The sequence below is a fragment of the Amphibalanus amphitrite genome, unplaced genomic scaffold, assembly GCF_019059575.1.
Source record: "Amphibalanus amphitrite isolate SeventyFive unplaced genomic scaffold, NRLGWU_Aamphi_draft 000103F_arrow, whole genome shotgun sequence".
In the NCBI taxonomy this organism is placed as follows: Eukaryota; Metazoa; Arthropoda; class Thecostraca; order Balanomorpha; family Balanidae; genus Amphibalanus; species Amphibalanus amphitrite.
Genome location: NW_024881598.1, coordinates 271273 through 293992, shown reverse-complemented (window position 1 = coordinate 293992; position 22720 = coordinate 271273). Strand labels below are relative to the sequence as shown.

Here is a 22720-nt window from a genome sequence, read left to right as displayed (position 1 = left end):
GCGCAGACCCCCGTCGGTGCGCGGGTTAAAACTTGGTCTGAACTTTGTTGTGGTGCCTACAGAGTAAAAAGAATCAGCTTTATGACAGTAATGTGGCCTGGGGAAGGAGGTAATTTTGGGCTGTGACGTCACATATTTGAAAGTTTGTGTTTGGAATATGGGAAACCTAAGATGTTTAATGAAAAATAAATGCCAGAACCGTGTTCCTGGTCATCCAATCTATAAAGTCGGGCACAATTTAACTGGTTTTAACAACATTTTAGAAGGTGGGATAGTCCCTTTAAGGTGACCGTTTGCCCCACTCTCCCCTTGTTCTCCCGCAGTGCGGCGAGGGCGCTCTGAGACTGCGGTACGAGGCGCGCGGTGACGACAGCCGGCCGGCGGCGGAGGGAGGAGGACGGACGGCGGAGGGCGGAGGGCCGGCTGCAGATGAGCTCTCCGAGCTCGCCGGGCCGCGGGGGAAGTCCACACGGCTCCCCCAGTGACGAGCCGGCCGAGTCGGCCACCGAGCTGCACCACCTGTCGGCCGGCCACCCGCCGATCGCCGACCGCGCCCAGTTCGACAACGACAAAAGGGCCGTCTACGAGTGAGTACCGAGCCGCGGCGTCCCAGCCCGACTGACTACCGAGTCACTGGACACTGCGTCCGCCCCAGGAATTTACTGGTAACGTACTGATTCACTGCTTCCCACCCCCGTTATAGATGTGATTCACTACCTGGTGCCCGCGGACTGATAAGTAAATGCACTCGCAATATGCACAAAGTATAGGTACTAGCATGCTGTGCTTTTCAGTCTGAATGGCTGCTGCACTCAGTGACCACTTCCCAACTTTTTTTTTGTCAGCAGTTTATAACGCGCATACGATAGCACGTCAACGCTTTCCGCTGATGAGTGATGACATTGTGTACAGCGCGCTTATTCCTTCGTATCAGTCTTCTGACACCTGACTGTGTCGTCTTAGACGGCGGAGCTATGCGCCACGGCAGCACCTACGGGCTTCGTGCTGCTACGCTGCTCATTGCTCAACACTTACTGATGTTATGCCGCAGCCCCTATTTTCTTTAGGAAGCAAAAGAGCTTAAAACGCTAACCGACGAGGGGGGGGGGGGGGTGGTTAAACGCCCCTCCCCCTGAGGTTTTTCGTGAATAGCGGAAAAACTGTGACGCGTAGCGCCGCGAAAGTTGGCAGGACTACTCTCTTATCAATTTTACATATAGTGTGCAAATTTAAATCTCCTACCTTTCAAGGTCAGGTCACCAGGTCACTTCGAATGACCCAACCTCAAACCACTTTTTTGCAACTTTGTCACCGTGTCAGAGCTACAGTAGATGACGGAGGCCCTTGAAAGTCACAGGATGTAATGAGGCCGTTAGTAGCTACGAGTTGTTTTTCTCGGAATTTGGGTATCGATGTCAGGTCAATTTCTTGACCTCCCAATATAAGTTAACGGGGGAAAAATCAACTCTCTGTTTTTCCACTAAAACGCATCGGAATGGCCTAACATACCATAAATGACTTCAGATACGAGCAACCTTGACTACCTTGAGGCCTGTTTTGCTATTGAGGAACTGTAAGGTCATGTGACCTCATCAAAGGTCACCAATTTTTTTTTGTTATTTCTCCTTACAGGAACGAGATACAGCCACACGGATAGTCTCATTGCGCTCAGCTCGTCGAGGTGCATCAAACGATATGCATGATGACCTTGAGGTCACGTGACCTGAGGTCCACCTTTGACCTTGACCTTTCGAGGTCAAAACATATATGATTCGATGCGGACATTTGTTTGTTTCTAGCTTCGCTTCTTCGAAAGTTATTCAAGAAAACCTCCTCATATATAGCGCCGCCATTTTGACTTTTTGACCCCTGTGATGTCATCTTTGACCTGACCTGAAAATGACCACGGTAAAAATGTAGACCTTGTGCTACAAGTTTCGTGTCAATAGGTCTAGTGGTTTAGAATATATTGCAGAAAAACGGAGGTGGGCTCTGCAGAGCCCCCCCCCCCCAGTCATGCGCGGGTTATATCCCTAGTGAAAAAGTCCTTAGGATTTCGCCAGAATCCCCACAATCCTTAAGGATCCATAAGGACCCATATGGATCAGATATGAAATCCTTAAGGATTCTACGGACCCTCTTGAATCCTTAAGGATGCATTCGCCGATCCGTAAGGATTTTAGGACGATGTTTGGTATCCTTAAGGATCGCTCAGTATTCCGCAAGGAAATTGCTAGTGTCGCTTAATCCTTCAGGATAGCCGATGCAGCCAGTACGTCAATCATTATGGAGTGATTGAATCATCCCTAGTATTATTCCGAGCTCCGTATCCGTTAATTTCTTAACCATATGACATATACGGCATGTAAAAACTTTGTGACGGACCAAAGCAGCGTTCGTTATCATCATAGGCGCGGGAACCGGGAGGCGAGAGGGGGGCAGTGGGAGCAGCTTGCCCCCACAACTCTATGGCCGGGGGCACTGCCTCGCCAAATTATGTGCTGCAACTTTGAAATTAAATATTTAGATTTATGGCATTTCTCGATATTGCGAGTGCCAAAACCGGTGATTGTGAGCCAGGGATAACAATTTGGCTATCTTAACTCAGAATTATTAATTAGCTGGGGTGGTCACCTAAGTGACCATCCCACGCTGTCCACGCTCTGATAAAAAGTTCCTATTGGTATCTCAACCAAGTGCCAGACAGTATGCATATCGTATGGCCTTAGTGTCACCGGTGCCACAGTGTATGCGCTGTGCTCTTTCAGAGACCGTACTGACTGGAATTTAGCGACCGCTGACCGTTTTAAAGACTGTACGGGCGGCAGCGGGCGGTCTGATCCTCGCCTCCGGCAAGAGGGGAGACCGCGCGTCCCCCTGTCGCATTGTACCGCTGCCGCTTGCGGGATGCGGACGAGTCTGTTGAGTGTGTTGTGCCGTCTGCCGTCTCCTCTTCGGGCCATGTAAGTTTCTGCCATGCTGTGTATCAATGTGATAATTGATCCTAGTTATTGAATTGATAGATACAAAAACCGGCGTTGAAACGCTCACTTCAATTAATGGCGATCGTCGTCGTCATTCATTTGGCTGCGGCAAATGAAAGTACTACCGGTAGCGTCTTTAAGCGTCACGCCTTGGAACGAGGCCCAGGTAAATATAATAGAATATATTCAGGGTAGTAGGACGTATAGGTGCATATGTGATGCTAAATGAACATACACAGGCATCTAAGCTGGAAATGACTGAACTGAATTTACTCAAAGGCTCACCAATATTCTTTGGCTGGGACTGCAGTCTAAGCCTAAGAGTAGAGTTCGTGAGCCTTTGAGTAGGTACTAGGTATTAATGATCAATATTACTCAATATTACAGTGTGAACTATTACTGTTATTACATAGGAATATCCGCCTTGTTACAGGAACGCAGGATGCGAGACTCGACAGGCGACGGGCGACTCAACCGCTCAAGATGTGTAAAATGTGGATGGCGGAGGAGCGGCGGCCGAGGACGTGTGACGTGATAATATCTGAAGCGTGGCTGACTCGAAAAAGTGTAGACTTATCTTCCTGTAAATATGTTTTTCGGAAGTCCTCGGCTAATATTTCTCGGAGCCTCAGCTGCAACCTGCGAATGCCTAGAGCTCCATATATGTATAGTACCCGGTTGCCTGTGGTTGGCGGCAGCACCATTCCTGGCAATGAAATGGCTAAATGTGCTTGTTTCAAGTAAAAAATATAGCACCAGAGACCGTACAAATGTGTTTGCTTGCTAGGATTTGATCTTTACGGATTTATATATTATTCATTAAGGAATAGCCTCAAAATCCTTGAGGATTATCGCCAACATCTTTAAAGATTTTGCTACCAATCTTTAAGGAAAAACCACAAAGCCCTTAAAGATTATTACCAATGTCCTTAAAGACATTGCTAGAGATCCTTAAGGATTTAGCTAAAAATCCTTACGGATTTTCCGCAGAATCCCTAAGGAATTTCTAACAAAATCCTTAAGGATTGTGTATCAATTTCGTACAAGGATTTTGTTAAGGATCGTCCTGAAGAAATACATAGGATTGTCCTTAAGGATTTTTTCACTAGGGATGGAACATCCCACCTTAACAGTTTTGAGTTGAAACTGCCTACTTGGGGAACCTGGCCTGCAATTGCCGGTTAAGGCAATCACATCATCGAGAAAGGTTTTAATTCCGATATATCTAATTTCAAAGTTGCAGCGCTTTGGATTCAGACCTGGGCTAATGCATTTGAATGCCTCCTCTGAATTTGTGACGACAGCGCAGATTTAGCGATTTTGAAAGCTTATACTAACATCTTTGTGAAGCAGTGGTGGTATATGCTGTTTGTGCGCAACATCTGCCGCACTTTTAAGACTTACCAAACTATTGCTTCCAAATGACGTCGTAGGAACAGCGAAGGCTCCGAAAAATAAACAAAAGTAATTGCCTTATATGTCAAAAACTGGCTAATATTTCTCCACGAAAATTGGTAGATATTCATTTTTGCTGACTCTGAACCATGCAACACCAATCTTATGCCAATTCAATATTTTTTTTTGAAGGTGAGACGGTCCCTTTAATGCAGTAAGACAGTCGCCCGAGGCCGCTGAATAGGTACCCTTACACACCAGATGCCACCCTCTCTGACAAGTTGTGCTCTCCGTCCCGTACACCAGATGCCACCCTCTCTGACGAGTTGTGCTCTCCGTCCCGTACACACCAGATGCCACCCTCTCTGACGAGTTGTGCTCTCCGTCCCGTACAGACCAGATGCCACCCTCTCTGACGAGTTGTGCTCTCCGTCCCGTACACACCAGATGCCACCCTCTCTGACGAGTTGTGCTCCCCGTCCCGTACACCAGATGCCACCCTCTCTGACGAGTTGTGCTCCCCGTCCCGTACACCAGATGCCACCCTCTCTGACGAGTTGTGCTCTCCGTCCCGTACTCACCAGATGCCACCCTCTCTGACGAGTTGTGCTCTCCGTCCCGTACATCAGATGCCACCCTCTGTGACGAGTTGTGCTCTCCGTCCCGTACACCAGATGCCACCCTCTCTGACGAGTTGTGCTCTCCGTCCCGTACACACCAGATGCCACCCTCTCTGACGAGTTGTGCTCTCCGTTCCGTACACCAGATGCCACCCTCTCTGACGAGTTGTGCTCTCCGTTCCGTACACCAGATGCCACCCTCTCTGACGAGTTGTGCTCTCCGTCCCGTACACACCAGATGCCACCCTCTCTGACGAGTTGTGCTCTCCGTCCCTTACACACCAGATGCCACCCTCTCTGACGAGTTGTGCTCTCCGTTCCGTACACCAGATGCCACCCTCTCTGACGAGTTGTGCTCTCCGTCCCGTACACACCAGATGCCACCCTCTCTGACGAGTTGTGCTCTCCGTCCCTTACACACCAGATGCCACCCTCTCTGACGAGTTGTGCTCCCCGTCCCGTACACACCAGATGCCACCCTCTGTGACGAGTTGTGCTCTGCCGTCGCCGGCCGTCCGGCAGGCACCCACTGTTCCCGCTACTCGCGCTGCTCCTGGAGAAGTGTGAGGTGGCTATGCGCTCGGCCGACGGCGGCGTCTCCGACTCCGTGGCCGCCGACGTCCGCGCCTTCGTGCGGCACCAGCACGGCGACCACAAGCTGCTGGCCGCCGCCCGACCCGAGGTCAACCAGCTGGTGCGTACGTCCAGGCCGACGGGCGGGTGGGGGGGGGGGGTGGGGTGGTTGGAGGCTGGTGGGACGGGTGGTGGGAGGCTGGTGGGACGGGTGATGGGAGGCTGGTGGGACGGGTGGTTGGACGGCTAGTGGGAGGGGTGGTGGTACGGCGGGTGGGAGGCTGGTGGGAGGGTACTGAGAAGGCCGGCGCGGTGGGTGGTGGGTGGGTACAGAGAAGGCTGGTGGGACGGCTAGTGGGAGGGGTGGTTGGACGGCTAGTGGGAGGGGTGGTGGTACGGCGGGTGGGAGGGGTGGTGGGACGGCTAGTGGGAGGGGTAGTGGGACGGCTAGTGGGAGGGGTAGTGGGACGGCGGGTGGGTGAGTACTGAGAAGGCTGGTGGGAGGCTGGTGGGAGGCTGGTGTGTGGGTACAGAGAAGGCCGGCGCGATGGCTGGTGTGTGGGCACAGAGAAGGCTCCGGGCGGCTGGGTCGGCCAGCCGGAGCTGCTGAGTCGTGTACAGATGGACGGCAGCGCCGCGGCACCTGCCCGTGCCTCTGACTCGGCCTGCGGTGAGCGGGCGGCCGGCCGCCGCCCCGCGCGCCGCCGCGCCGGCTGACCGCGGCCCGTTCTCTCTGTTCGTCAGATGGTGAAGGCCATCCAGGTGCTGCGCGTCCACCTGCTCGAGCTGGAGAAGGTGCAGGACCTGTGCCGCGACTTCTGCAGCCGCTACATCACCTGTCTGAAGGGCAAGCTGCACAGCGAGAATCTGCTGCGGCCGGACTACGACGAGTCGCCGGCCAGCTCGCCCGGCTCGGCAACGCACCACAGCATCAGCGGCGCCGTCCAGCAGATGGTGCACCAGCACCAGGTCAGTGGTGCACCAACGCCAATTCAGTGGTCGTCGTAGTCCATGTGTGAGGGCTGGTGATGACTGGCAAAAATCGCACCAATTCAGTGGTGGACTCGAAGGCTGAGTCAGGCACAGAGCGTGTGCGACATTGACCGGGCGCCGGAGCTTGTCCTGGGCTATACAGCAGATGCTGCACCCGCCATGTGCCAGTGGTGCAGATCTGACCGGGCGCATTAATCTGCGCCACCGATACGCACATTCGGTTGGTTTATGGTTCGGCGGGCGCTGAACAAACTTTCAACAGCCCGGTTTGCAGCTTCCATGGATTAGGCTCTGCGTAGATGTGCTTAATTTAACTTCGTCGAACTCGGGAAATGTGAGAGTGGGTCAATGCGCTGAATTTTGGCTCACTTTGGGTACGAGCTAATGGGATGCATGATGGCTCAAAACCCGTTTGCGAGGTCCATTGCCACATAAGAGGTGGATTGGATGCAATCATGAGAACGCATCGTAATTGCCACGGGCTAATGTTCTTGTAACACGAACGCAATCAGTGGTGCGACGGAGCCACTCTGAGGTCAGGAACGGTCAAATGCACGCTGCAAGGGCGATAGCTTAGATTTGAATGCATTCTAATTACGTATTTGTAATATTTACATATTTATTTGATGCTGTTAATAACCCTGGTATGGGGCCTGAATCCTACAAATAGTTTCGGTATTTTATCATAATCCATAAGCAGATACTAAAATGTTAAAATAAACCCTCCCAATGATTTTAAGAAGGTGACGTTCATGCATACGAGGGCAGCGCTTTTCGAGGAGCGCTGTGGCCCGAAGGTTTGGACTTTGAATTGTGAAAAACGCCCGCCCGCCGCAAAACGCAAACACCGAAAAACGCGCAAAACGCACGCCCGAAACGCCAACGCAAAGGTCGCAAAAAATAAACAAGCGCCCGCCCGCAGCAAACCGCAAATAAAAAAAACGCAAAAACGCCGCAAAACAATAAAACCGCCCGCATCGCACGCCCGCTAACCGCCAACCGAAAACGCCTAAAAATCGCCCGCCCGCCGCCAAAAGCTAACACCGCAAAAAAAAACGAAAAAGCGGCCGCCAACCGCAAACAAATTTAACACCGCAAACGACGCAAAAAAAAGAAAACCGCCCGCATCGCCCGCCCGCCCGCCCACCGCCAAAGACAAACACCGCAAAAAAAAAACGCCCGCCCGCCGCAAAACGTAAACACCGCAAAACGTGCAAAACGCACGCCCGAAACGCCAACGCAAACGGCGAAGAAAAAAATCGCCCGCCCACCGCAAACCACAAAAAAAAACGCCGAAACGCCTAATAAAAAATAAAACCGCCCGCACCGCACCGACGCTAACTGATAACCGAAAACGACTAAAAGTGGCCCGCCAGCCGCCAAACGCAAACACCGCAAATAAGCGCCCGGCCGCAGCAAGATAATAATTTATCAACGACTGGCATACCGCTAAGTTGGTCATTTTCACAAATCAAAAAGATATCTGCAAAAATCTCCTAGATGAAAGCGCCCGATTTAAAAACGGATGGCACGTGCGTGTTCCTCGCCCCCAACTTCCTTTAGGTCAATCGTCATTTGGGTCACCTAACGCATTGACGACCGGCTGGGTGGAATGAACATTGCGCCAAGAAACGTAAGTATATTGTCAAAAAGAATCCCCAGAATGGTGGATCCCAAAAGTTTGAAACTACCACTTTGACCCACTGGACGACACCTTAAACAGTTGCCGACCGGATGACACCGATTGTTTGGTCACCCACGCCATAGTAGGTATGCATCATGGGTGCGCCGAAATGACCAAAAGTCCAAATTTCCGGTGTGCAGAGGCATTTTCAACAGCACGTGGCACGTGGTTCTGGACTTTTCCGGCCACTTTGCGACATACCCATGGTGGTTGTGCACCGAATGGTGGTTGATCCGCATGGAAGAAAATGGGGGGTCGTTTGGATCGTTTTCGAGCAATCTGCCGTGGAACGCATTTTTCATTTTGCCCATTGGCTTAACACGGGAATTTTCAAAGTCACGTGGCACGTGCACCAGGAGGGGAGACCCATACCAGAACGTAGATCACCTGGCCCACTAGAAATCCTGAAAAAATCAGAATTTTTGGAACAGCCGTTTTCTCGAGCATCAAGTTGTACTGATCTCAGGCAGCTTTTGCCAAATTGTCAGGGAACTCAGATTTGTTTTTCAATAGAAAAACACAATTCTAAAGAATAGTGTTTTGAGTAACAATAGACAAATGTATATATTGAGACGGGTTACACAGCACATTCGGGTGGACGCGTTTCGTCTAAATGACTTTATCGACACCCTCTCGGAAATTAAAACAATACAAACACACAAGAACAAAACTAGCTCAGCAGTCTCACACTCTGTTGAAATATACAACATGCTTAGAATGCGCATTACTACAAATGATTACCTTCGATAAAAACTACTTGTCGGTACACAGCTACACCCGTCTCAATATATACATAGTGTTTTGACTATTGACAACAAACCTTCGGTTATTTAGAATAAGCAATAATTACGGTATATTCATAGAAACGTGCCAAGAAAAGACCGCATTCGCTACCTACATGACGCGTCAGCGTCCAAAGCCTTCCGTCACATTGGCTTTGGACTTTGGAGCGTTACCGCCGCGCCGGCGGGTTCACCGTGCCTGCCGCTGATATGTAAGGACCTGGGCCGGGGCGGTGTGTCCCTGTCACACCGTCAGTACCAGCTCGGTGCATAGGTGCACACTGCACAGTGCACACGCTGCTGCGGTGCCGTGTTAGCGACCCCGCCCCGCTGCACAGTGGCGACCGAGAACGTCCGGCCGGCCCCGCTCGCCGGCGACACCGTTTAGCGGTGTGGCCGTCCGCGGCCCGACCCAGCACTCCCAGGCTGTGCGCGCGCGCAGCTAATCGCCTCTGCAAAGGCAGTTACGGGCCGTAAAATTACACAGAGTGGCAATTTGAGCTCATCAATGCAGGCTAATCACCGCGGAATGGCGCCGCGGCCCCCGGCCCGGCCCCAGCCCGGCCCGGCCCGGCCGGCCGCCGGCCGCCCCTTGTGACAGCTATGATGTGTTTGCGATTTATCGCCGCCAAAATGCCCGGCGCCCGAGGGCCGCGTGTCGTGACAGCTCGCGCGGCCGGCAGTCGCCACGTGCTGATGCACCCCTCGAGACGGTGCACACTGGATCGCAAATAGGGAGATACAGTTTATGTGTTACAGTTTAGTGCGCGAAATCCGCTAGTTGGCAACCCAACTAGGTACGTTGCAAACTACCTGACCGGCCAGGTAGTTTGCAATTTCACTAGTTATTAGAATGCAAACTACCTAGGTATGTTGCAATGAAACTAGTTATGCTACGAAATAGACGGTTCGATGGCAATAATTAAGCTTTAATTCCAATGTTCAGCCGCGGGTTGTTTGAGCGAAGTTCTGTGATGGTCCCAAGATGGTCCCAAGGGTTGCGTTCAACGTTTCTATTGGTTTAACCCGCGCCGGGCCGGTGCCCGGCCAGGGGTGTTTGAACATCCCCTGTAACTTGGCCCCTGAGCCAGGTAGCGACTCGCGGTGAGCGGCATCTGAAAGAGCGTCGAAGATCATGAAGGAAGCACTCGGTCATTTCTCAGGCCAGTTCGAAAGGCGAGTGTACGAATGTCATTACAGGTAAAATTTTGCCAATGTCAGCAGTCAGCATTGTTTCAGATTCAACCTTTGAAGTGACCCGAAAAATGACCGAGTGCTTCCTTGATGATCTGACGCTCTTTCGGATGCCGCTCATCGCGTGTGTGTCGCTACCTGGCTCAGGAGCCAAGTTAGAGGGGGTGTTAATAACCTTGGTCCTAGTAAGTACTTACTGCCAAACAAATGATTATCTTTGACGAGAAGTGGAACTCGCAGGAGAGAGTCGGTCACCAATGGTCGGACGAAGTGAGACAGCGGCCACGGCCACAACATCAGACTCCAGTCGCCGCGGCGGCGCGCTCCCAGAATTGAATGCGGAGACGACGACCGTCCCAGACCCGTTCGGGCCGGGGGACGGTATTGGGGCCGGACCGGACCGGGCCGGAGCCGCGCTGCACTTTGAACGACCAAACTTGGCGGCCGCCCTCCGAATTCTGCCGGCCATACACGGAGCCCCCCGTTGAGTAGCGCCGATAGATTCCCGATATTTCTCCATTGTTTTTATCCTTTCCAACCACTTTTCCACCAATTCGGAATTCTTTCGGAAGTGCTTCTCACACAGAGCGCTGTATGTACAGTCGACTACAGAGTGATGTTCCACTCCTCAGAAGCTATCAGTTGACCGGAGCGCTAGGTTGTGCCGTTTATCACGCAATTAATCGTATCGATTGTGAGCATTGGGACAAAGCTATGATTTGTGAACTCAGCCCGTGTGATGCGGCACAGCCTACCACTCCAGGCAAATGATTGCCTTTGAAAAGTGGAACATCATTCTGTAGTCGACTATACAATATTGTACATACATAGATTGTTGGTAATTGGACTTCGCACTTTCATTAAAACTTGCACATTCCGTTGCGCACGAAATAGCAGACGTTTTCGGCTCGTTGTAGCCTAAATGAAGTTTAACTCATCTTCAGCTGACCATATCCATCCAAATATAATCGGCTTGAATGAGCACTCTGCCAAATGCATAGTTAAATTGTCAAAATGGCGATACCTATCAACTACATGTATGAAATGAACCAGTACCTACTGGCTCTGGACATTCCCTGACAAATGCTGAAAAGTAAGATGCTATCTTGTTAATAATTTTGTGTTCTATCTCTTCTTATATCTTCTTGACTTCTGCTATCTTTTTCTTACGATGCTATCTGCTATCGTACGCAAATCGTGTTCCCAAAAGACTGATTAAAGGTAACCACATTGAACCAAATGGCAAAAACTTGTTCTGGAACTGGACCATGCTCGGCAAAATTTACTATTATTCACTAGGGTTGATGGCAACTAATCTTTGGGGAGTACAAACCCTTTAGACCGGCACGCACGAATGAAGTCGACCAAATTCATTTCCCCGAAGTTATGCTTCACATGCACATGTGTTTTGCATTATTAAAATAAGGTTTGTTGGAGAATCGAATTTAATTCGAATTGCGGCACCAGCGCTATGTAATTACCGCCGGCCCCTGCGGTCTGCAGGAGGCGATGTGTGGGTATAATTTCGCTCCAGAAGTGCACTGCGGTCCCACGATGCCGACGAGCAATGGGCGGTCCGCCGCTAGCGGACAGTGGCTGACGACAAATCGCTCTGCCAGGCAGTGCCTTCAACGGTCACCCGAAAATTCAGCCACCCCAATTAGGCAATTTGCACGTGTGTAGTGGCTGTTTCTAAGCGGGCTCACAATTCGTGCATGAATCTATACGTGCAATGTGCAGCCCCTTGTGCATATCTATTAAAACGAGCATTAGTCACAATTCGAACTTAAGGTTGTATGTAAGTATGTTAGATATCCCTTCGTTTATTCCATGGACGTCCATTTCTGAAGCTAATTGGTAGGGCTGCTTTGTTTAATCTCATGGTACCAGGGGCATTTTTACCATGCACCGCAAATGCTGATTTCATTGATAGGTAAGACTCGGACCCTTCCAATCCAATACAAAGCAATACCCATGCATAACCGAAGGTTTGTTGTCAATAGTTAAAAAACTATTCTTTAGAATTGTGTTTTTTTATTGAAAAACAAATCTGAGTTCCCTGACAATTTGGCAAAAGCTGCCTGAGATCAGTATACCGACAGGCGACACCCATGTAACGACACCTGTAGGACGTAGGCGTATACCGCCGAGTGAATATATCTCAGGCAGCTTTTGCCAAATTGTCAGGGAACTCAGATTTGTTTTTTAATAGAAAAACACAATTCTAACGAATCGTGCTTTAACTATTGACAACAAGCCTTCGGTTATTTTGTGGAGTGATATGTTTGTGGTTTTCATATAGCAATGTTTTGGACATTGACGAAAGATTTTAATCAGTAGACTATATAAAATACGCAATACACATGCACTATAGCAATGACTTTCCAACAGTTTATCCGAGGGCAAGCATTTTTTTCAAATGACCCTGCGTTTCCACAGCCTAAGTGTTCGGCCCATGGCTACTAGCGTGTCAAATGATGAAGGGAAGTGTTATGCCTACATACTGACTAAAACGGGTCCAAATATAAAAAAGAGAAGACGTGTGCCACACGCGTCTCGGAGCTGCGTCCTCGCCGCGCCCGGCCGGCAGTCCGGCGTGTGGCTACTCTGGCTCATGTGCACGGTGCAGAGTGCAGCAGGTAACGGAGCCGGCAGCGCCAAATTGGACCGACTGCAGCCGCCCTCGGCGCACCTATAGAAAGCAAACATGGCTAATGGCCTGCATGCCGGGTGATGGATGCCAGCGGTCATGCACGCCAGTGTGGGCCGGGCGGCCCAGGCCAGTGCAGTTTTCACGGCCTGTTCACAGGCCAATTGGCATACCGCCGAGTCAAAGCACAGAGACGATGGACGTCCGTTCAAAGCCAACTCATGCATTCAGTAAATTGCATCCAAATTGTTTACTGTTTATTGCATAACTGTCTCATGTTGATCGCAAGGTACATCAGCAATCGTACTTCTAGAAACAATCCGCGCAGTAAAACATTGAGCTATTTTGTCTGACATGCTAATACACAACCTAACAGATGCTTACTACCATTTAAGAGCTGTTCATAAGCATGAGTCGTCGGTATGGCTTATAACGTTTATGACAGAGAGATACTAATTTGCTTTACGATAACTGGAGCGTGTTTCATCTTGGTGTGGATGTGGTGCGTGGGTAGCGTGCCCTTATTTACGAGTATGTTGGTATGTAGGTACTCACCTTGTTTTTTGCTTTATTTCGTTTTGTTTATTGATTGTTTTGTTTTGTTTTGTTTTGTTTTGTTTTGTTTTGTTTTGTTTTGTTTTGTTTTGTTTCGTTTTGCTTCGTTTTGTTTGGTTGGGTTAGGCCCTTCGGTCCGACAAGACCATTTCAGAGCCGGAAGGATTATAGGAATTAGGGGGAGACATTGGTCTGGGCAGGCACCCTAGAGTCACCGGGGCTGAACCCATCCGAATGGACAGGCCGACAGCTAGAGCACTTCACAGATAGGCTTTTCAGGATCTAGCCCGGCCTATATCCAGCAAGTCATATCCAGGTCCGCCCATTATCCGCCTTTCTTTGAATTTCAGAATCCGGCCCACCCATGGCCCATATTTCAGCAAAACATCCAAAAAATATCCATAATAATCCATTTCACCAAAAACTGGTTGTGGGTCTATCACAAATTCACTGTAAGGGACCAGACAAACAGCCATATCCCTCGCCAGCACATGGGGGGGGGGGGGGTGGTTGCCACCCACCCCAGGTAGTTTTTTCTGCTCTGCACTAAGAGCTAGAAGCCTGATTTTTTCGTATGGCTGCTCCTCTATTCTTTTTTGATGTCCACTGAAAATTTCAAGCTTCTGTGGTTTGTGGTTTCGGAGATATGATCTTGTTCTTCAGGTCATGTCATGACCCAAATGACAAATATCCAATATCTTGCGCTGGCTATAGGTCTTGTGAGCTTTTGACGCCTTGATTTCAGCCTTTTTTGCCAGTCTTACCTCCCACCTACCATGGAACATGTTGTTCGACGATGTACAGCCCTCTGCAGACTGCGTGGTAGGTATTCTTTTTTCGACAAAACCGATAATAACTCAAAGGTTATGCTATCAGTCGGTCGGAACTCACTGCAAATAGATGCGCCATGCTCCACTCCTTCGATTAGGTTTATCAATAAACAAAGTTTACGCCTTGTGTGGCGACAAAATGCAAAAGTTTGTTTTGGGGGCAAATATAAACTTTTGGGTTTAATTGCCGAACTAGATGAAGAATGGATACGGTGATGATGCCAATCTAAGGGGCGGGGTCTAGCGCGTCTTGCTGTTACGATTTCCGAATGACCGATAGCATAGTATTCGTGTTATTCTCATTTTTATCGAAAAAAGAATACCTACCACGCAGTTTGCAGAGGGCTGTACAGCCCTCGGCAGACTGCGTGGTAGGCATTCTTTTTCCGACAAAACTGATAATAATTCAAAAGCCATGTTATCAGTCGGTCGAAACTCACTGCAAATAGATGCGTCATGCTCCACTCCTTCGATTGGGCCTATCACTAAACAAAGTATACGCTTTGTGTGGCAACAAAATGTAAAAGTTCGTTTTAGGGGCAAATATAAACCATTAAACTTTTGGGTTTTGTTGCCAAACTGGATGGAAAATGCATACGATGATGATGCCAATCTAAGCTGCGGAGTCTCGCGTTTCTTGCTGTTACGTTACGATTTCCGAGTGGCCGATAGCATAGTATTCGCGTTATTCTCGATTTTGTCGAAAAAAGAATACCTACCACGCAGTCTGCAGAGGGCTGTACAGATGTCAAGGTCAGGGTCAAGGTCAACCTAGGTCATCTAAAAAATTGCGTTTTAGGCAGGCTAAATTTACTTTTCATGAAGTTTCTTTGACTGCATTTTTGATAAAAGCTTCTCATTTCATGATCTCATGTAATATGGACACATAAACAATCGGTGCGGCATCAGTAGGTATACGCACAGACACACACAGACATACAAACACATATCATGGACCTTGACCTAACTTGACCTGAAATGACCTCAGCAGCAAAAACCTGGTAGGATAGTGTGACAAAGAGGTTCTAGCTGCCTTGGCACCACAATTCGGCATCGTCATCGGTGTATGATGAGCAGCGCACTTGATAGGTATCCAACGGTGACCCAAAACAGCAACATTTTTTAGTTTGACCTGACCTGGAAGGTCAATGACTGACCTGAGAAAGTAAAACTGGGTATCATTGGATTTGTCTCTTCCCAAAGAATCTTTTTGGTCGTTACCGCGAAGGTCTATCTTCAACAGGAACGAAATGGCGCGGGGGGATGGCAACCCCTCCCCCGTGTGCGTTCTAGGATGGAAAAATGGCATGTGCGGGCGAGGGATATATCTCACAGACTATTCTGGTTCACAAAGGCATGCTTATAAATCACATGTCAATCAATAAACAATTAAATACCTCTGCTGCTGCTTAACCAGATTAGTTGATTTTTAACATGAATATTGAATACTATATTGCTGGATAGTTCCAAGAAGCTTAAAGACTCTGATCGTTTTGGAGGTGTCTATATCCGCCGGGACCTGACCTTCCAGCAGAGACAGGAAAAGGCAAGGATCTTCCACAGCAGGGTCAATGACCGCAGTGACAATAGAGCAATGCCACCAGTACCGCCACCACCCGGACCCGAGCAGTCCCAGTCCAGAGGCCGGCCGGGAACCCAGATTCTGTGACTTCTGGAGGTTCAAACGCCCCACCCCCTCTGATTGACACACACCCTAAACAACACATCACAGCTGGCGATGCTGGTCCTCAAGAGGACCAGGGAAACTAACAAATATTCTCAACCAGCACCTTCACGAACTCACCGTTTGAATCTATGCCAATGTAATGTGAATGGTATTTGCCCGAAGGTGGAACTGATTAAAGATATTATTGTGATTCCCCACAAGCCAGACATTCTTCTGATCACAGAAACTCATCTCACACCCTCCATCGCAGACTCAACAGTGCAGACGCCTGGTTACAATCTTGTTCGAAATGATAGCGGTAGCCTTTGCAAACATGGAGTTTGTGCCTACATATCAACAAACATTACATATGACACTCTCAACCTCTCACACCCAAATGTTATCTCTTTTCGTTTGGCTGCTTGCAATGTATTCATATATGTGGTATGTAGACCCCCATCCAACACCAGTGAGATGAACGAAGCTTTGACAGAGTTTCTGCTAGATAACTGTGCTAATCAGGAAGCAATTTTATTGGGAGATTTTAATCTTCCCTCACTTGACTGGTCCTCAGATGGCGGTCAGGTGACAGCCAACGTTTCTTTTACTGATGCCGTCTTTTTGTCAATGTTCGACACACTCGGTCTTGCCCAATGGGTGTCCGAGCCAACGTTTCCTCGCTCTGGCAACATCTTAGATCTCATTCTAACATCTGAACCGGACAGAGTCGGTAATGTGATGGTGCTCCCTCCTCCCCCAGGATGTGATCACTGCAGCACTCTTTGTGAATATGTATTTGACTTGGATGTTCAGAATCAGTCCCATGGCGAGCCTCACTATGTATGGCACAAGGGCAGTTACGATACGATCTGTTCTGAACTCAGGGATGTTGACTGGGAGTCAGAGTTTGAATGTCTCAATGCCGAGCAATCCTTCAACAGACTCTTAGAGATCATACTCCCGCTCATCCAAGAGTGTGTCCCCACCGCTGACAAGAGTAGGGAGCAGAACCGACTGCCTTGGAAGACAAGTGTCCCAAACTCTCTTAAGCGTAGACGCAGTCAGGCATGGGACAGGTACAAGCGAGATAGACACACTCACGGACGTAGGTCTGCGATTTGCCGGACATCGCTCACCAACTTTCTCGAAGTTAACCAGGAGTACCGCACCTCTGCACTGCGTTCACAGGTCGCGTACGAAAGGTCGCTACTTACAAAGATGAAAGAAAATCCAAAGCTTTTCCACGCGTATATCCGCAACAAGAAGAAGTTTCGCTCGTCAGTGGGTCCCCTGAGACTTCCATCTGGTGGCCTGACAGATGATCCAGCGGAAATGGCAGAGTGTTTTTCATCTTCGTTTGCTGGTGTGTATGTCGGAGAGGTTCCAAACAACCCTGCCGAACACCAGGTATCCGGAGCAGCTCTTGGCCACTTGGACCTGACCACCCGAGATGTGGAACAGGTACTGCTCAACCTGGATGGTAACTCTGCGATGGGTCCAGATCACCTCCACCCCATGCTACTGAAGTCGTGTGCAACTCATCTCGTTTACCCGTTTCATGTCATCTTCTGCCGGTCCATGAACGAGGGACTTCTGCCAGCACAATGGAAGAAATCCGTAGTCATCCCCATCTTTAAGAAGGGCTTGAGATATGATGCGCTGAATTACAGGCCAATTAGCCTTACCTCTGTTCCTTGTAAGTGCTTAGAAAAACTCATCTCCCGCGCCCTTTACGTTTTCCTCACTGATAACAACATTCTAACCAATGAGCAATTTGGTTTTCGACCCGGGAGATCGACAGATGACCAGCTCCTCCTGACATACAACGACGTATCTTCCTGGTTAGACGAAGGCTCAGCGGTGACGAAGACGAAGGCTCATTTTATTGGACTTTTCCAAGGCCTTCGATGTGGTCTGTCATTCGATCTTGCTTGATAAAATAAAGTGTATCGGTGTAGAAGGCCAAGTACTAGGCTGGATACACCAATTTCTCGTAGGCCGCTCCATGACTGTATCAGTAAAAGATGTTTCCAGCCAACCAAGGGAAGTCCTAAGTGGAGTCCCTCAAGGATCAGTCCTGGGGCCAATTTTATTTCTTATTTACATCAATCACATCGCCACATATCTCTCGTGTAAGTGTAAGCTATTCGCTGACGACCTGAAAATCTATATGCAACTCGGTAAAGGTAGCTCGTATCAAACAGACCAAAACGCGCTTCAGCGAAACATCAACACACTGCACGACACAGCCAGGTCATGGGGTCTAACTATTAACCTCAAAAATGCTTTTGTCTCAGGTTCCAACGCCGTTTTCACGATATGTCCCCGCCTACGCACACACTTGATGGTAAAAAGATTGTGACACTCCATTCGCAGACTGATCTTGGTGTTACCGTGGACGACAGTCTCAAGTTCCATGAGCATGCTCGTAATATAACCAGGAAAGCCGGCGGCCTCGCCCAGAACCTCCTAAAGTCTACGGTTTGCCGTTCGGGTGACTTCATGACAGAAGTTTTTAAGTCGCACATTCGCCCAATACTGGAGTGTGCGTCACCGGTATGGAACACAGAGTACCACCAGGACTTGAAGAGACTTGAGAGCGTCCAAAGACTTTGGACGCGCCAGGTGCTTGGACTCGAGAATGCCAACTACGGAACTCGATTGCGCGAGCTTAATTTGTACTCTGTCAAAGGGAGACTGCTCAGGGCTGACCTGATTAAATGCTGGAAGATTTTCCATGGCAAATGTACCATCAATCCTGCCGACTTGTGGATAATTGATCCCCCTTCTAGAACACGAGGTCACATGTTCAAGGTCCAGTGCAGGAGGTGGCAGATTGATGCAAGAGCCCGCTTTTTCAGTGCAAGAATTGTCCGCGATTGGAACTCCCTGCCCGCCTCTACAGTCTGTTCCGAAACCATTGAGCAATTCAAGACATCGTTGGCTGCAGCGTTAGGAGATAGGTTATTCGAGTTCATTCCTTAGTCAAATATCTCAACCTTCTGCATCCTTTGCATATGCCAACCTAGCCCCTGTCTGCCGTGGGAGGCGCCTCCACTTCGCCAAGAGAAGTGGAGGTAAGATGCACCACGGTTCCCGACACTAATCCTCCACATTCCTAATTTCCCCACAATAACCACCGTTATGTCCCATCACGCTACACACATTTTCGTCGTTGGTTTTTGGCTTGTCTTGATTGCGCATTTTGGCGCTGCGCGTTTGGCGCTACTTGTCTCGTCCAACTTTTGAACACTGTGAATACGACAGCACATCTGTATTGCAGACGCACACCTCCGCACACATATGCCAACCTAGCCCCTGTCTGCCGTGGGAGGCGCCTCCACTTCGCCAAGAGAAGTGGAGGTAAGATGCACCACGGTTCCCGACACTAATCCTCCACATTCCTAATTTCCCCACAATAACCACCGTTATGTCCCATCACGCTACACACATTTTCGTCGTTGCTTTTTGGCTTGTCTTGATTGCGCGTTTTGGCGCTGCGCGTTTGGCGCTGCGCGTTTTGGCACTGCGCGTTTGGCGCTACTTGTCTCGTCCAACTTTTGAACACATACGACAGCACATCTGTATTGCAGACGCACACCTCCGGCTCACAAACAACTTGAAACAAATGACATAGGTATATTTATGTATTGAGCCGGCGCGTCTCTATCCGAAATGCGTTTCCCTTTCACTTCCATCCATCTCCCTGTCCAATTCATATGGCTGAGGCGGGAAACCTACTAGGTGAGTTGACTAGGTGAGTATAATTTTTTCCTTTCTGATCCGTGTTCAACCCCCAATTCCCGAATCCGGCCCGCCCAGATCCGTTCTGTTTTTTTTTCTCCAAATTTGGGATCCAATCCTATCCGGTCCTGGATAACGGATTTATCCTGCCCATGAAGTGCTTTACGAACAGCCCCCCCCCCCCAAGTACTCTCTGCACCCGGCGGTCGGTGTGCTCCCTGGGGAGCAGCGGAGCCGCTCCAAGGGAGCAGCCCGCATGAGATAAAGGTGCCTGTCCAGCCCGGATCGAGGGTTGCGGCGTGGAGGAAAAGGATTTGAACATCCTGAAGATGGAAACGACGGACGGGTGTGCTCAATTTCTTCGTGCTATGGATGTCTATGGATGTCAGTGCTTTCTTGCCTCGGTCTCGGCGTTCGGGGATTGGGATTTCTGAATGGGGGCACTCTTAGAGGTATGAATCCATGTCCGAGCTTGCCATTGCTTGATCTCACCCATCAACCAAGCAGGCTTAACTGTTCAAACGCTGGCTCAGATATATAAGGTACTATTTCAATTACAATTTTTAAGGTACAATTTCTTTCGCCACTTTCGCATTACTAAACAAGAGGCACCCAACTGGGCATCCAACTCGACTCTGTAGTGCACATTGATTTTACCAACTTAGCACTTTTTTCATATCCCTGGAGGTGGAGCAGGTACACGTACGAGTATGTGCTCGTTCGTACTACATACCTAACTATCTTAATAAATATCTTTGTTTGGAGGAGATTATACTCATCTTCCCCGGCAAAATAAGTTATTATATAACGTTGTGGATCACTGATCTTGAAAACTTTGCCGTCGCAATACTTTCCAGATTGACAAGATCATAGCTGATAGCGGTCATAAGTGTTTAGCTGCCCGGTGTCTGGTGTCCCCTGTCCGTTTCAGTGGCTTTGAGCTGTCTGGTGTCTCCTGTCCTGGCTTCAGTGGTTTCAGCTGTCCTGTCCTGGTTTCAGTGGTTTTAGCTGCCCTGTGTCTGAGTGTCTCGTCTCGCTCCTCTGTTGCAGTGTGAGCTCGGAGAGAGGTTTTAGCGGTGGGCGCCGCTCTACTCGGGCGCAGCTCCTGCCGCCGATGTCCCTGCAGGGGCGCAGCGCCGGGCCGCCGCTCTACTCGGGCGCAGCGCCGGGCCGCCGCTCTACTCGGGCTCAGCGCCTGCCGCCGATGTCCCTGCAGGGGCTCAGCGCCGGCCCAGGTGAGGGAGCTGACCGGGCCAGGTGAGGGGGCTGACCGGGCCAGGTGAGGGGGCCGACCGGACCAGGTAAGGGAGCTGACATGCCAGACACACTCCCCCGCTCAGTGGAGGACGGTGGTGGACACACAGTTGGTGCCGGCCGCCTTTCCCGGGGGTGCCGCGCTCCCACCGGTCGTGGTCCGCTCCCACCGGTCAGTGGAGGTAGACTACAGTAAGTGGGCGCCTCCCCTGGTCAGGGGCCGCTCCACCAGTCAGGGGGCCGTTCCACCGCTCAGTGGAGGTAGACTACAGTAGGTGGGCGCCTCCCCTGGAGTGGTCAGGGGCTGCTCCACCAGTCAGGGGTCCGTTCCACCGGTTATTGGGCGTTCGCCGGTCAGTCAGACGCTCCATCGCACAACCTTTGTGAAAAAGGTGTACGCCCCACTCTGTTCACAATAGCCGTTTTCACGACGGGCTGTCAGGCGAATGCACCTAATTTGACCAAATTTGCACCAAACCTCTTTTACAATAAATATCTTGGTGTCATGAATTTATTTCAGTGTTTTAATCGAAAATAATGTCATTCACAAAGTATTTTAAACTACAAATGCTCCTTGCACAAGCACTAAGAAGGCTGAAAATAATTTGTCTGATAATTTGAAATATGAGGTTTATAAGCATCTGTGCAGCCCAAACTGATAACTTTTAAGAAACACACTGAACCCAAGTTGACCAAATCTGTACCAAACTCTGCGCCTAATCTGCACCAAATGGCTGTCGTGAAAACCGTCAATGTCATATCCGCCCTGCCGCTGTGTGTGCACTGTGCATGTATGATACGACTCATGAGTCATGACAGTCACGGATTATATAATTGTTCAGCTTTTAGATATTGACGGACATATTCATATACTTTCAGAAGAGCGGTACCTATTTGACTCCGGAAGTGTTTGGTCGTCCGCACAAGTGTGGTGGGAAGATGTGCAGCAGCTCGGAGGAGCTCGCCGGTTTGGTGGTGCGCTGAGAGTGAGGACGCTGGACGCCGGACGGAGACGGGCTGCGGCAGGGCGGACTGCTGAGGACGCCGGACGGAGACGGGCTGCGGCAGGGCGGGCCGCTGCGGAGAGGGCGCTGGGGACGCTGCGGAGAGGGCGCTGGGGACGCCGTGACCGGGCCGGCACGGCCATCTGTGATAGTGCCGACCGGAACCCGCCGCGCCGGGTCTCCGCTCACGGCATCGGGCCGCGGGCCGCCCGCGATCAGCTGCATCAGCGCTGAGCAGTCGGCAGCCAGCGGGTGATAATGTGTCCATCCATAATAACATGCGCTCGTCGAACAGACCCTGGTGCTCAATTTTGCCTAGCGTTGCCGTCATGTCGGTAGCCTGCTCAGTGCTCGGCAGTACATGGGACGCCGCACTCTGCACCGTACTATGAGTGGTTGAGGCTAACCGTATTTGCGAGCTCTCGACGAGAGGGTTTTGGAAAGGCTAGCTACTGTATGTATTGGGTAATATATCAATTAGAAATAACGAAGGCCTTCGGATGCTGTGCTCGGTGTTTTCTTCGTAGACGTCATTTCAGGGGAGTCTGAAAATATTTTGCAATCTATAAACATTCTCATTCTCTTATTTCTTTACCAAATGTCCCAGGCTCAATGCAATACAAGCTGCATCAACTACATATTTACATACTAACTTCCTTGTTATCCTGGCAAATCTCAATAACCCAAGGCGTGTTAAGTTAACATCTCACTAACCCATGATGTGTTAATGTCAATTTAACCCTCGCCAGGCGAGGGCCTTTTTCATAATACGGACGGCGAGGGGGGTTGGTA

At 49.9% G+C, this 22720-nt stretch overlaps 1 protein-coding gene across 2 annotated transcripts in view; it reads left to right on the top strand.

Annotated features, from left to right (window-relative positions):
* The window catches only part of LOC122380653 (homeobox protein PKNOX2-like), a 60722-nt gene extending 38278 nt beyond the window's left edge, over positions 1–22444 (top strand). Inside the window, exons 2-6 of one of the 2 annotated variants that reach the window (XM_043364002.1) lie at positions 324–587; positions 5522–5693; positions 6317–6541; positions 20721–20905; positions 21804–22444. In XM_043364002.1, the coding sequence (XP_043219937.1) occupies positions 430–587; positions 5522–5693; positions 6317–6541; positions 20721–20744 (579 nt within the window). In that variant the 5' untranslated portion in view covers positions 324–429 and the 3' untranslated portion in view covers positions 20745–20905; positions 21804–22444. Of the gene's footprint in view, positions 1–218; positions 588–5521; positions 5694–6316; positions 6542–20720; positions 20906–21803 lie in introns of those variants that run through there. The other variant, XM_043364001.1, reaches the window with a different exon arrangement.
* Positions 22445–22720: the final 276 nt, after the last annotated feature.